This window comes from Hyaloscypha bicolor (genome assembly GCF_002865645.1).
Source record: "Hyaloscypha bicolor E unplaced genomic scaffold K444scaffold_117, whole genome shotgun sequence".
Taxonomy (NCBI): domain Eukaryota; kingdom Fungi; phylum Ascomycota; class Leotiomycetes; order Helotiales; family Hyaloscyphaceae; genus Hyaloscypha; species Hyaloscypha bicolor.
In genome coordinates, this window is record NW_020194619.1 from 167,378 (window position 1) to 180,324 (window position 12,947).

General features: G+C 49.4%; 5 protein-coding genes across 5 annotated transcripts; 2 read left to right on the plus strand and 3 right to left on the minus strand.

Moving 5' to 3' along the window:
• The first annotated feature begins 383 nt into the window (after positions 1-383).
• On the plus strand, positions 384-2,129 carry K444DRAFT_34712 (uncharacterized protein). The gene has a single exon (XM_024872075.1). The coding sequence runs from the start codon at positions 493-495 to the stop codon at positions 1,987-1,989; it is 1,497 nt and encodes a 498-aa protein (XP_024733665.1). The 5' UTR covers positions 384-492; the 3' UTR covers positions 1,990-2,129.
• Positions 2,130-2,202: 73 nt separating this feature from the next.
• Positions 2,203-3,042, minus strand: K444DRAFT_535280 (Nucleotidylyl transferase; the record flags this gene model as incomplete). The annotated part of the gene is made up of 1 exon (XM_024875273.1): positions 2,203-3,042. The coding sequence occupies one exon, from the start codon at positions 3,040-3,042 to the stop codon at positions 2,203-2,205; it is 840 nt and encodes a 279-aa protein (XP_024733666.1).
• Positions 3,043-3,466: 424 nt separating this feature from the next.
• K444DRAFT_565356 (steroid 5 alpha-reductase) lies at positions 3,467-4,659 on the plus strand (the record flags this gene model as incomplete). Its single annotated transcript, XM_024877099.1, has 3 exons — positions 3,467-3,547; positions 3,594-3,797; positions 3,847-4,659. The coding sequence occupies 3 exons, from the start codon at positions 3,467-3,469 to the stop codon at positions 4,456-4,458; spliced, it is 897 nt and encodes a 298-aa protein (XP_024733667.1). The 3' UTR covers positions 4,459-4,659.
• Positions 4,660-4,696: 37 nt separating this feature from the next.
• On the minus strand, positions 4,697-6,342 carry K444DRAFT_593285 (aquaporin-like protein; the record flags this gene model as incomplete). Its single annotated transcript, XM_024878298.1, has 3 exons — positions 4,697-4,896; positions 4,947-5,591; positions 5,640-6,342. The coding sequence occupies 3 exons, from the start codon at positions 6,340-6,342 to the stop codon at positions 4,697-4,699; spliced, it is 1,548 nt and encodes a 515-aa protein (XP_024733668.1).
• A 5,556-nt stretch (positions 6,343-11,898) lies between these two features.
• K444DRAFT_665262 (uncharacterized protein) lies at positions 11,899-12,768 on the minus strand (the record flags this gene model as incomplete). Its single annotated transcript, XM_024887055.1, has 2 exons — positions 11,899-12,577; positions 12,645-12,768. The coding sequence occupies 2 exons, from the start codon at positions 12,766-12,768 to the stop codon at positions 12,099-12,101; spliced, it is 603 nt and encodes a 200-aa protein (XP_024733669.1). The 3' UTR covers positions 11,899-12,098.
• Between the last annotated feature and the right edge of the window lie 179 nt (positions 12,769-12,947).

The following is a 12,947-nucleotide window of genomic DNA, read 5'->3' on the forward strand; positions in this document are numbered from 1 at the left end:
TCACAACGACTTGCATCACGAGTTCAGAGCTCTTCATCACCGCAGCTATCAAGCTTGGGCTCTCACGAACGTGGCGTATCTAGTAACGGCGATGCTTCCAGTATAATGCGTGCTGAGAGGGCACGCTATATGCAGAACACCTCCGATTCGATTCCTTTGAGTAAAAGAATCCCTCAGTCGTGGGGCCAAGTCGCTCGAGGCAACACATCATCTGTGTACCTATCTGCTGGCCATAGTCTTCAACCTTCGCGGGAAAGCTCAGGATTCGGCATTCCGTCTTTCTTGCAAGGTGGTCGAAACAAGGCGGATGTTGACGATTCCAAAGGTAAGCACGATATTTCTCCCGCCTGTTCTTGATCTCATAACACTTACACCCAATGGCTAGATCTAAGAGCCTCTCCGGTGTTGGACGCTTCGGAGAACGCCTCGACTGGAGATATCTCTTCAAGTAGTCTTGGGCTTCCTCTGGCGAGATATGCCCACCGTCCAACAATGGATGATAACTCTGTAGTCTTTTCTGAGACGGACTCTTTCCGACGTATGGAAGCTGAGTTGAGCATTATTGAAACCAGGTTCGCCTCCTCAGAGGCTCGACGTGTTCCCAGCACGCCAGTCTCCAGCAAGTTTCGAGAAGAGTTCGACTTTGAACCGCCGCCGGTCATGCAACCTCAATCGCGCAAGTCGTCCGCTTTCACAAAATTAGCTAGACTCGCGATTCGAAGCTATGATGGAGCGGAGAAAAACATGGAAGAGTTGCTTAGCGTTCCGGTCCCAGACTTTCAACCAGAAGTATTGCGTTCCCCAGGAGCGAGCCCTCTTTCTCCTCTAGACGATGACGCCGTAGGCTTGTGGGGGAAAGCTGTCAAAAATAAGGGAGATGCTAAAGCAAACGAAGTGAGAGGTAAACTTTTTATTCCACGAAGAAGGAGTAGCCAGGGCAGGAAGAAGAGTGCCGTCGAAGAAGAGCAAGAACGCCCTAAAGGTGCATTTGAAGGACTCATCAGTATGAGAAGGGGTAAGAAGAAGGTTGATCTCAACGACCACGAGAGTGCAGCAGAGGAATACAAGAAAAAATTTGAAGAACGTGTTGCCGTGAAGGAATTGGTTATGGATTCCTGGGAAGCGGAGATGGAGGCTTCTGCGGCAAGAGCCAAAGCAAAAAGTAAAAATATCGTCAAAAAGAGCAAGCCAACGGGTCCCGACCACAGATATCCCGCTAGTTGGTCAAGATTTCCTAGTCACAATCGGAGTGAGCGCCTTTCCAGCGCTTCAGTAGTTGACCGCGTTGAAGCGAAAGACTTCGCGAATCTGGGCAGAAAGGATGGAGAGATTGTTTGGTGCCTTGCGCACGAGGATGATGGCCATCACACAGAACTTGAGTATCTGAAGAGGAAGAAGGGGGTCCTGGATAAGGTCAAGGAAAAGATTGATCAAGAAGTGTATAGAACGGATACACAGGTTCAGCAGCAGAGTTCATCCAAGGGCCGAAGAGGCAGTCTTAGTATGGCTGGAGAACTGGAATACCCTGAGCTGGAAGTCTTGCCTCTTCCGATGATTACTGCTGCACAGAATCCGGAGGAAGCCGAGGTGGAGTTTAAGGAGAGGGAGAGACAATTGAAGCTTCTGAAGGCCGATGTTGATGGAAGTATGGACTTGGGAATCGGAGGGGAAATGAACGAGTCGATGCTCAGTATTGCGGATCCAAAGTTCTACGACGATTGCCTTGTTGATTCATTCGAGGACGTGGACGCGGACATGCTAGAGGAGATGTTGCCCAAGATGGGTTCGAAGAAGGATAAGTCTCGGACTTGGTCCGGAAGAGACTGGGAGGGTTATAAGTCTGAACGGAGGAACAGGAACATGAGTTTTGGGTCGGTGTTTGTGAGGAGAAGCACAGATGATCATTGTTCAGAGTTGGAGGTTTTGGAGAAGGTCGAGAGGGAGAGAGTGTTGAAAGCAGCTGATGATGCTTGGGGAAGACGAAAGTAGGTTATTCTTGGGTATTGTTTAGTCCTCTTAGGGGTTCGAGTATCTAGAAGCTCGGACAGCGTTAGCAATCGTTATGGATGTAATTTCCTTAATGATTATCCGTCCCTCTGGTGGTGGAAAGGTCAGAGAATCATCATTCAATGACATCGGTATGGTTTAACTTCTTCTTACTGTTTCTTTTCATGAAGAGAACTTAGATAGGTCCCAAACAATTCAATCATCCAAATACAAACTTTCCACCAAAACCCAATCTCCTACCCCCTTCGTTACCAACCTCTCCAAAGCCTCCCTCTCACCCTTCTTAGCCGCCTCCCTCACCCTCGTACTACTGATTATTTCTTCCCCTTCCTTCCTCCCTTCAACCATCCTAATCCTCCCCTCACTAACCCATTCTTTATTAGCCCCATCCCCATCCCGCTTCCCTACTTCAATATCCTTCAAATACTCGTCTTGCTCGCCTCGCGTTCCCCAGTCATCATCCGCACGATATGTAACCAGTAACCGATGTTTCTCCAAAAAAGGATGAAGAGGCTGAAGCGTATGCGTTGGGGGATAGTACTTCGTCGACAGCAAACGAGTCAACGTATCATAGCCCAGGAGATGAACTTGTTGCGTTGAAACCGGATACAACCCCGACTGTTCTATCGATTTCGCCTTATCTGCAAAATAAGGGAGGTTCGTCACGCCGATGTCGATGCCGAGTCCTTCTACTTCCTGCTCCGTTTCTGATATGAGTGAGGAGGCAAAGATCTCCATCATAACGAGTCGTTGTTCGAAAGCAGCCGGTTTGGGGGCTTTATCTGCATTTTGGGTGGCTAGGAGGAGGAGAAGGCGTCTTGGTGTGGGTGCGGCGATTGGGTCTGAGAGGAGGGCAGCCTTGGCTATTCGCAGGTGCGCGAGAGTGGGTGGGTTGAAGGAACTGTCGAGGATGTAGAGGGTTTTTGGGGGCGGGACCCGGGAGGAGCGGAGAGATTTGAGGATTTGGAAATTGGATGGGGAGGAGGCGAAGGTATGCAGGGCTGAGTGGTAGGTTTGGAGTGCTGTGCGGAGCATTGGGTCGGTGGAGGGGGAGGGCGTGGTCATTGTTGGGATGGGGAGATCTCAATGAGAGTTGAAGTTGGAGGAGACAGATGAACTAATGTGTTCATGAAGGACTAGAGTATGAGTTTCAACTTAATCGCCCAGGTACTGTGGCATTTTGACAATTGAAGAAACTGTTCCAAGGGTTGTAGATGTTTGAGAAGATGGATTGACGTTGAAATACCAATCGGGATAAGGATAAGACGAGGCTGGGCTGGAAAGGCGGGTCGTATGCAAGGCTGAAAAGGGCGACGTTGCACAGACGAAAACTGGCCTTGGCTTCAACTGGTGACCTCATTGAGGCAATTACGCGCCGCAATTTAAAAAAAAACAAAACAACACTCCCATAAAATCTTCGCCTGCTTTCGAGCAGGCTGCACTCACAGAAATCATCAACATGGCGCTCATCAAGAATTATATGCCTCCGTCAAGAGAGAACTGGGAGTGGGTTGTATACCTGTTTCAATTCTTCCCAGTGGTATGAAACTCCCCTTTTCAGTGCGATCAGTAACTGACAACGACAGTTGGCAAGCTTACAGTGGGCCATCTCCTGGTATGGAGCTGGCAAGACATCTTCAAATAGTCGATTCAATATCCCGGGCAAAATCGCGTGGCTCACAATGGAGGCGCCAGGTTTTCTCACTCTTCTCTACATCATGAACACGCTACCAGCAGAACAAGGCATCGCGTCACTCCCTTGGGAGAATAAGGTTATGGGAGCTCTCTTCGTACGTTTTCTCGGTCATAGATATGTTGCAGTGCTCATGAAATCTGCAGGTAATCCACTACATCTACCGCGCTATCATGACACCCTTCCTCAACCCCTCGATGTCCCCTATCCACCCTCTCGTTTGGCTCTTCGCCCTCACGTTCCAACTCTCAAATGGCACCTCCATCGGCTGCTGGCTCGGAGGCTACGGCCCCACAACCCGTGCAGAGTGGCAGAAAGAAGCAAACTTCAAAGCTGGCGGGCGCATAGTATTCGGTATAATGATCTGGGCTCTCGGACTCCTCACTAACATCTACCACGATGACGAGCTGCGAGAGATTCGCCGAGCGGCCGCACGGAATCAGAAGAAGAGGGCTGCGGAAGCGGACAGTAGTACGGGGAAAGGAAAGAGCGGTGAGAAGGGCGTGGATAAGGTTTACATGATTCCGCAGAACGGGCTGTTCACTTGGATTCTGTATCCGCATTATTTGTGTGAGTGGATTGAGTGGGGAGGTTTCTGGATTGTTGGGGGCTGGGGCTGTGTCCCTGCCAGGAATTTTCTGGTCAATGAGATTACAGCCATGCTGCCGAGAGCAGTCTCGGGGAAGCAGTGGTACATTGAGAGATTTGGGAAGGAGAAGGTTGGGAATAGGAAGGCAATTATTCCTGGAATTCTGTGAGAGGTGTCATACAGGAAAAGGACTTGGCTGCTTTTGGGTGGCATCATCACAGCGGGGTAATGGGAATTAATAGTAATGAGGATGGGTGTATTTTCATTATTGCATCAGCGGCGGTATAAAAGGGATTGTAGCGACAGTAAACTCCAAATTGAAATAATAGCAGACCAACAGAGTCATTCACAATCATTAATATAACCCATTAAACATAGGTTGCAGTCTGACTTCCATCCCATGACATTTAGCGGGAGTGTCGGCTTCCAGGCCGTCGAGTGGCTCTTGCCTGTCGTCTCTCGACCAACTCAGCTCGCTTTTGCTCGCTCTTGGTTGGATCATTCTTGTCATCGCCATCTTGTCCTGGATTTGCCATCTCATACTCAAGCATCTTGATGAACTTGTAGAAGAAGACAGCGATGAGCGACCCGAGAATTGGTCCGACCCCTAGGAAGAAATCAGTAAGCGTTATGGATGCGTGGCAGAGTGCGACTTACAGTAGATCCAATGGTCATGATCGAAGATGCCGGTCACAACACAAGGACCGAAACTTCTTGCTGGATTGAGTGAACCGCCAGTATAAAAGACACCAACCATTTCAGCGATGAATAGAGCAAGTCCAATGCCGACTGGCGCGATGAATGTAGCTTTGTGCTTCTCCTTTGCAAGCATAAAAATGGTGAAGACGAGTTCAGCGGTCAAGATTGCCTCGATGAACACTCCCTGCACCAAACTGGTACCTCCGGCGAGCGTCGTCCTAACATTGAACTTGGCAGGGAACAGGCCAATAACCATGCCAGAGGCGGCTATACTGCCAGCAATTTGGGCAACGAAAAGACAAATCGCTCTGACAATTGGAAGTGCACCGACGAGCACCATTCCGAGTGTGACGGCGGGATTGAACAAGCCTCCTGAGATACGGAAGAAGATCCATACGTTCACCATCAGGGAGAAGCCAAAAATGACCGAGATGTAGAGGTAAACGGAGACGTTGAAGCCTGTTGCTGCTCCTGATGTTGTGTTGCTCGTGTTTGAGGAGGAGTCGGAAGCGGCAGATTGGATGTTTGCGACTTGGGTGCCTGCAAAGGCAAAGAAAAGAAACATAGTCGTGCCAACGAACTCTCCAATTGTTGCGACGAAATCTCGTCTCTATTAGCAAGAGAACCTTTGAAAGACGGAATGAGACTTACGATTCTTGACGCCACTGTTCATCCACTGTGTCCATGGAAGCCTCAGGACTTCGGTTCTCTCTTCTGGACTCAGACTCTTGAAGTCAATTGTGCCTCTGGCCTGCCCGCCTCTGTGGGCATCATAGTTGTAACCATCGACACTGTCTTCATCGCTGATCCGCTTCTTCTCTGCAAACGAATCCTCTCTGCCTCTTTCAAGGTCACGGTCATATCTTGACTCCTCGAAGTAAGCCTTCGAAGCTGACGATGGCCCTCTTTCCCAGCCTTCAATGTTGCGGTAAGTCCGTGGTGGCCGGGATCGTTCCTGAGAATCAGGGTGAGGAGCGTACTCGTCTCGTCGTGACCATCCACGTTCCTCATCACGGTAGTACCCATCATCTCTGGATCTCAATGGCCGTCGAGAACCACCGTCTACTGAGACACTGGGTCGAGGAAGGTCGTAATCTCCTCCGGAGTGTCGTCGAGTAGGATTTTGGCTGGGTCTGCGTCTAAGCCCTGCTCCTCGAAAGTCTTCGGGGTTGCCAGAAGAGTATGGAAGGTCAATGGGTGTGCGTTCCGGCGAGTATGCAAGGCGCTTAGAGGGTTGGTAGGAACGACCGGGGGAGTTCGGGAGTATTGGAGAATTGGGACGCTTAATGAGTTCTCCATCTGAGGTCTTGCTGCCATAGTGCAGAGGCAGCTCGCTGGGCCCGTCTCCCTGCATTTCGACTTAGAATTCGGGGGGTGGGAGCTGTTCAGGGATCCAAGTGTTGGATGGACGTCTCCTTAGTGCTTTCTCCGTGATGGTCGATGAATATGTCCGACTTGGGACGATAAGGTGTGTCTGAAGGTAGGGTTGATTGATTGCTGCGAGTTGAGAGATACAGAAGATGGGATATCTTGGAAGGTATTATAGCCGTTTCATCTGCACTTCCTAGCCATAAACCACCTTCGTCATCTCATCACGAACGTTCCGGCCGCTCGTAGTTTTCTCTCTTTGGTAAAGTGAACTCACGTCCAGCCACCGACGTGCCACGAGCCTCCTCCATTTCACCTCACCTAGGATGGGATGCATAACAATGCCTGAAAATATTAGATGTATTATATGGAACGAAAAGCAAAATATCGGAATTGTGAGCATCAATGGCTGGTATGATGGAGCCCAACGTCGTGGTCCAGGGTACTACCCTGGTGCAAATCAATGCAGGTCAACGTGTAACCTGGGACACGATGCCATCCTGAAGTCTAGACAACTTCCAAAGTGTAGTCGAGGTAGGCACGGACTTTGAAACAGGAATAAATATGGAAAGATGACGTCAATGGAGATGTCAAATGGGAATGGGATGAGACGGTATGCGAATGTGTAGTGTTGAAACGCGAAAATGGTTCTTTTTCCGATGGGTATACGAGGGCATTTAAGGTTCTCCCCGGGATGAACCTCGCTCTCGCTGAAGCGAGACTTCGTAAAAGCTTCTCTGAGTGGACTGTCGCCAACCTCGCTGCGACGACTTCTGTGGTGGTGATGTGAGATGGCTGACCTTGAGGTCAGATCTTGGAGAGATCTCGGGAGAGGAGAAACAGTCCGTAGAGATCGGGATCCAGTTGGGCAGGCTGCATCAAACAACGCCTTCGGCTGTCGACGGTCAATCCCTCTCGGAACGTTTCCGAGCGACAATGCATAGGAAATGGACTTGATGAGAAAAAAGAGACTTCCAATCGCTTGAACTGTTGAAGTAAATGATGGTGCCCATATGGGAACAGGTCTACGAGGCGGGAGGTTGGTGGTGATAGTGATAATGAAGGTGGAGGTTGGGCAAATCACGTGCGATGCCAGCACCTGACTCCAATCGCGGCCCCTTTCTAAGCGAAGGTTCGAGTCATGTAATCCACTTCAGCATTTCAGGAGACTGTAAAGTGCTAAGCTTTGAATTTGGTTTATACACCAATATGACGAGATTTCCACCACCAATTTTCCACCACCAACATTAGAGGAAGATTCCCAGCTAACAGAACACCACCACATGAGTATCTTAACAGACCGTACTTCCATGCAAACATCAGATTGCACACAAACCTTGCGCCAGTACTCTAGAAGCGATGGGTTAGTATCTAAGGAATAGTTCTGGTTTTGAGTTGTGTGGCAAAGTTCCAGAAACGGTGGTTCACAGGATTAGACAAGCCAGGTAAGGTGGTTGATATTAATCTGAGATGAAAACTTGATTCTCAATGTCCCAGAGCTTGTCACACATTGAAGCAATGTGCAAAAAAAACTCGAAAGCCGAAATCCACTTGCGATGGAAAGTCAGATAAATTCATGGATACTATTCATTGGAGAAATCTTAGTCAAAACACATTGATCTTTCGAACATTGAGTGCCACGTCCAACACAATCTCCAGCTAAAATTGAGATGGAAACCTTTCGAGTTTCACCTTAGGTAAACCTCATAACTTGGAATCTTGAGGGAGGTTGGGGATATTTAGCACCCCAGTACGGATTTGCTAATGTGCGACCCTCTCTACCATTTCCTCTTCATCGTGTTCAAGTTGTAAGTGAGTAGTGTGAATTGCAGAAGAGATAATAAGCGGAGACCTGAGTCTTTTCTGGACGCAGAAGACCATTCTCCCTGATTGTAGTTTGTAACAGATTTGGAGATAGAAGCCGAATATGAGATTAATACTTACCCAACGAACAGTAGTAGGGTAGGTTGGGGTGCCCGTTTTCTAGAATGTTGTCTTCCGAGATTGCAGCAAAAGAATATAGGCCGAGTGGGGCGCCTCAGACTCGAGCCCCAATAGACGACGGCAGCGATTCGGTGTACAGTTCTATTTCCAATTGAAATCTCGCCAGTGGTTTGTCTGAGCTGCGCCAGTGAAACACTCCACAAGATGTGAGTATTTCGCGATGTCTGCCTCCAAGGGGATTAGAGTTTTCGGCAACCACCAGAAGACAGGAAGCATATTGAGCAAATGATGGAAGTAACTACCAACACTGTGATGATGGCTTTTCGGAAACCATAATCGCACTTGCCATATTGTAAACGTAAACAGAGCTAGCAGAACAGAGCCATCTTCCCCTTTGTGCATCTTCTCCTCTGCATCAACAGTCACCTCCCGCAGCACTCACTCCATCTGCGATGCTGCTGTATAATTAAATCGTGCCTGCAACTGACAGGCACCACACCGATACTCCACTGAAATCGTTCAGCAGTTGGTAAGACCTTACTCAATGATGTAGTCTTGCGAAGAGTTCCTGACTCCACTCGCGCAGGCTGCACGACGAATGGAACACGACACTCAATGATCCTCAATCAGCTGCGCATCTACAGCACTCACTGGTAACTCATCATCGATCGCTAGATGGTTCTTTCGAGTTGATCTCAGAACACCGAGCAAGAGCCGTCCTCAACACGGAATGCATCGCGACCTTGGGACTGTTCTCTCTCGAACAACATCGTCGATCAACTATGCGCAACCCAAATGAACTACCAATGGGCTGTCCTGCGTAGACAAGCAAGCTGGGAAATGTATTTGTCTCCCTCTCCGTGTCTCGATTTGGTGATGGACACAATAAGCCACGCGCCTGCTTGTGGTGATATTTTGTTGCCGTCCTGCTGGAACAAGTCTGATCTCAAGACCAGTTCACTGATACATGCTGTTGGTTTCATTCAAGTACTGACGCTTTAAAGACATAGGAATTATCTTTTGAACGCCGACGATTGACCTCGGATTGCGACGAAGAGAATCCGCATACGAGATACCGCATACTCTCCTCTGGGTCAATCTCATCATCGATCAAGGGTTGTCGTTCTGTACGCAAACCCGCTGAGGCCGGTTAAGGATCCATTGCATAGACACTAGACCAGGAAAGTTACTTCTTTCCCCCACTGTATTCCAAAAATACAAATGATGAACCTTGCGCAGCCTGCTTGCACAGTTCCAATGGAACAATTATTATATGCCGTCACATAGGACATGTCTGATTCCAAGTTTAATCCCAGGGTACATTCTCTTATTGTCTTTCAGAAGCTGACGCCTTAAATGGACAGTAGTTGTGTTGTTCGAACTCTCCGAATTGGCCTCAGCTTACGACCGAAGAGACGCTCTGCATACGAGATACCGAGTAGTAACTTCTGGGTCCAGTTCATCATCGGCCGAGGCTTGTTGTAATGTATGCATGCCCGAAGAGCGACGTGGAGTCAATTGAGTAGCGTAGGTAAGCAAACCAGGCAATCTTTCCTTTTCTTTCCGGGTCACAACTGCCCTAGGTGATGAAATGGCCAACCGACATGATGAAGTGCTAAGAACTATGTTGTACTGCCATACTCTGATTTTCAGATCCAAATCTCACTCCATACACACCTATGTTGAATTTCAGATGCTGACGCTTTGAAAAGACAGGGACAGTGTACAGGAGAAGCTTCTCGGACAGACCTCAGAATTGTGGTGACTGAAGAGACGATCCCTATCCGAGATACCGAATCGTCCCTTGTTGGTCGTTTTCATCATCGATCAAGTTTTGTTATCCGCAGAGCGAATACGCCCTGGTGCGTAGGCATAGACCAGGAAGTCTTTTCTTACTTTTTGTGCCCCAATTTGTCCCAAATGATGAAACCGCCCAGTTATCCCTTATGAAATTCTAAACACGGTGTTTAAACCGGCAAACTCTGATTTTGAAATCCAATTACTGTCGGTGCATGCTGTTATGTCTTTCAGAAGCTGACGCCATTGAGTAGATAAGACGAGGGTGCAGACAACAGAATTGACCTCAGGTTGAGACCGAAGAGACCCTCCACATACGAGATGCGAAGCACTCTTTCTTGGTCGATTTCCTCATTGATCAATGGATGCGCGGAGGTTGAATGGCATGTTGAGAATAAATGAGTACTTGGTTGGTAGAGTTTTCCACTTGCAGACATGCACCAGAGGTGTCACTCAGAGCTGATCTTTTTTCTCAGCAGAACAACGAGACCAATTCAGTGCTGGAATTCCGTCGTAACATGCGGCACTTCAAACAAGCTGATGCAAAACGGACATTGCGGAGTTGGAAAGCGGGAAGCCTCAGAGATGGACGCATGAAACACAGATTGAGCTGGAGCAGGAGATGCAGATTGTTCAGATTTGGCTTGGCGAGCAAGAGTGAAAACAGGAACAAAGTCGGGGGGAAATGAGATCAGAAGAAGCGGTGAAGCTGTTGAAGGTTACAAGCTGGGAAAAGACAAACTCGCAGAGCAAATGAAGTCGCATCAATGGAAACGAAAGTAAAAGTCGAACATGGAGACATTTGAAGGCACAGAAACGATGTGAACTGAGCAATAACAAGAAAAGAGGAAGTTTGCTTCTGAACCTATTTACGAGGCGTTGCCCTTCGATGGAACTACTCGCTTGATGGGACGCTTTCCCTGATCGCGAGCCAGAATGATTCTGGAGTGAAATTGTTTGATTTTCAATACATACCATGAGGGTTTCAGTTCAGAAGTAAATATCGCGCTCGTCCAGGAAGGGAATTCGTTCGCTTTCTGGTGTCTGGTCCGCTCCTCTTAATTAATCTGATGACATCATTCCCGAGTTATTTGAGGTATCGCGGAGGGTTGAGCCCTAGCCTGGCTAACCTTCTGGAAGGACGTGTCTCCAAACCGAGGCGCCAAGCAAGGCGCCAAGCAAGGCTAAAGGATATCTCCGATGAGGGATCAGAAGGGCTTGTCAGATGAAACTCTCGGCAACCCTAATTGGAATATCTATGGAGCTCGGCCGATTTCAGAAGGCTGCGCCTTGAAATTGAGTTCATGCAGAACGGAAGCGCGGGGTACTTGCGAGGATGAGAAAGAGGTGTGTGGGGTGAGAGTTCTCGTATCCATGTCGAGTCTCATTCGAGTGGGATGGTTGTGATGACAACCCGTCAACCCGAAATTCCTGACCTTTCGGGATACATCGATGTTCGGGCCACAATCCCACAATCATGCGGTGCGATGTTCAGCAACGCTCTCAGATGACGGGAATAGCATCATGAGAGCTACCTGACAGTGCAAGCTTCCGTGAGCTGGAATGCAAACCGGACTCCAAGGTTGAGGTCATCCAGGGGTTCAGATACTTGGCACTGTGGCTGTCGTGGCCTGCCAATGAAAAGTTCTCACGTCGTGCAGAAGCCCCGTTTCAGGATGCCTCTGTGCGGCTGCAAAAATCCACACTTTTCGGACGGATTGACCAGTCAGTGGTCAGAGAGGCCTGGGGGGTCATCACGATGTGACCCAGGAACCGAACCAGGAATCTTGAAGTTCAAGGTCTTGAGGAGAGACAGCTGAAAGAAACAAATATCGAAGTTTTCGAGGTTTTAACTTGTAGTTACGAGGTATGATCGATTGTTCTAAATCGAGTGCCGGGCGGAAGGCGCCGAGCCAGAAGTAACGGTCCAGGGGAAAGCTGATCACTTGTCGAGTGCAGACCAGTTATGCACCTGGATAGTTGGCGTGGTGGTGCACCGAATCACACTTGGTTGAGGCGTGGAGATCTGGCAGGCTTGGTCTCAGTCCCGGCCTCTCGACTGTGGGATAATTTCCGGGTCGTCATCATCGCCAGCGGGCCTGTTGATCTCAATAGTAGATCAGGGGCAACGAATTCGGGATGCTTTCTGGAGAGCTCCATCTCACCGAGACTTGCGGGAGTCGGTCCACGAGACAACGGAGCTCGAGATGTTTGTGTTTCTGATTCTTCGTCCAACTCTCCCCTCTGCGCCGTCGCTGGCTGTGTTCTCGCGGGTGTCTCCCAGTCGCTGGCGCGGTTCATCGGTTCGTCCGATGGTGTTTCACGACTTGGCCAACCAGTTGTGGTTGGAACAAAATGGTCCAGGTACCTGACGATCCACCGCCGACCACCACACAGAAACACACGCCCGTTGGCGGGCCATCTGCAAGCCGAAACGCCAATCAGCTGTCCCGAAGCCCCCGGCGCGTTAAGCGAGCCCCCTAATCAGCCTGTTAGCTCGACAAGGGAAGCCACCTCCCGCGCCTCTCGATCGCCTCTTGCGCCCACAGCCTCTCTCCGTTGACCCAAACACCAGGTCCACCAGGTCTGGCGAGTCTTGAGCTCCGCGCTCCGCGCTCCTCTCCTGTGCCTGCATCATGGAAGTGTCGTGCCATGCCATGCCCATGCCCATGCCCTGGCCGCTGGCGGCGCCTGCGCGGGTCCTGATTTAGCTCCTTGACCCTTGCTCATTCGTAATCCGCACACCTCTTCTGTCTGCCGTATCCCTTGAATTCCCTCTCTCCTCTTCTTCTCTCCACCAAGATCTATCTTGATAACTACGCTCTTTACAGTCGTTTTCTGCTTAGAGTT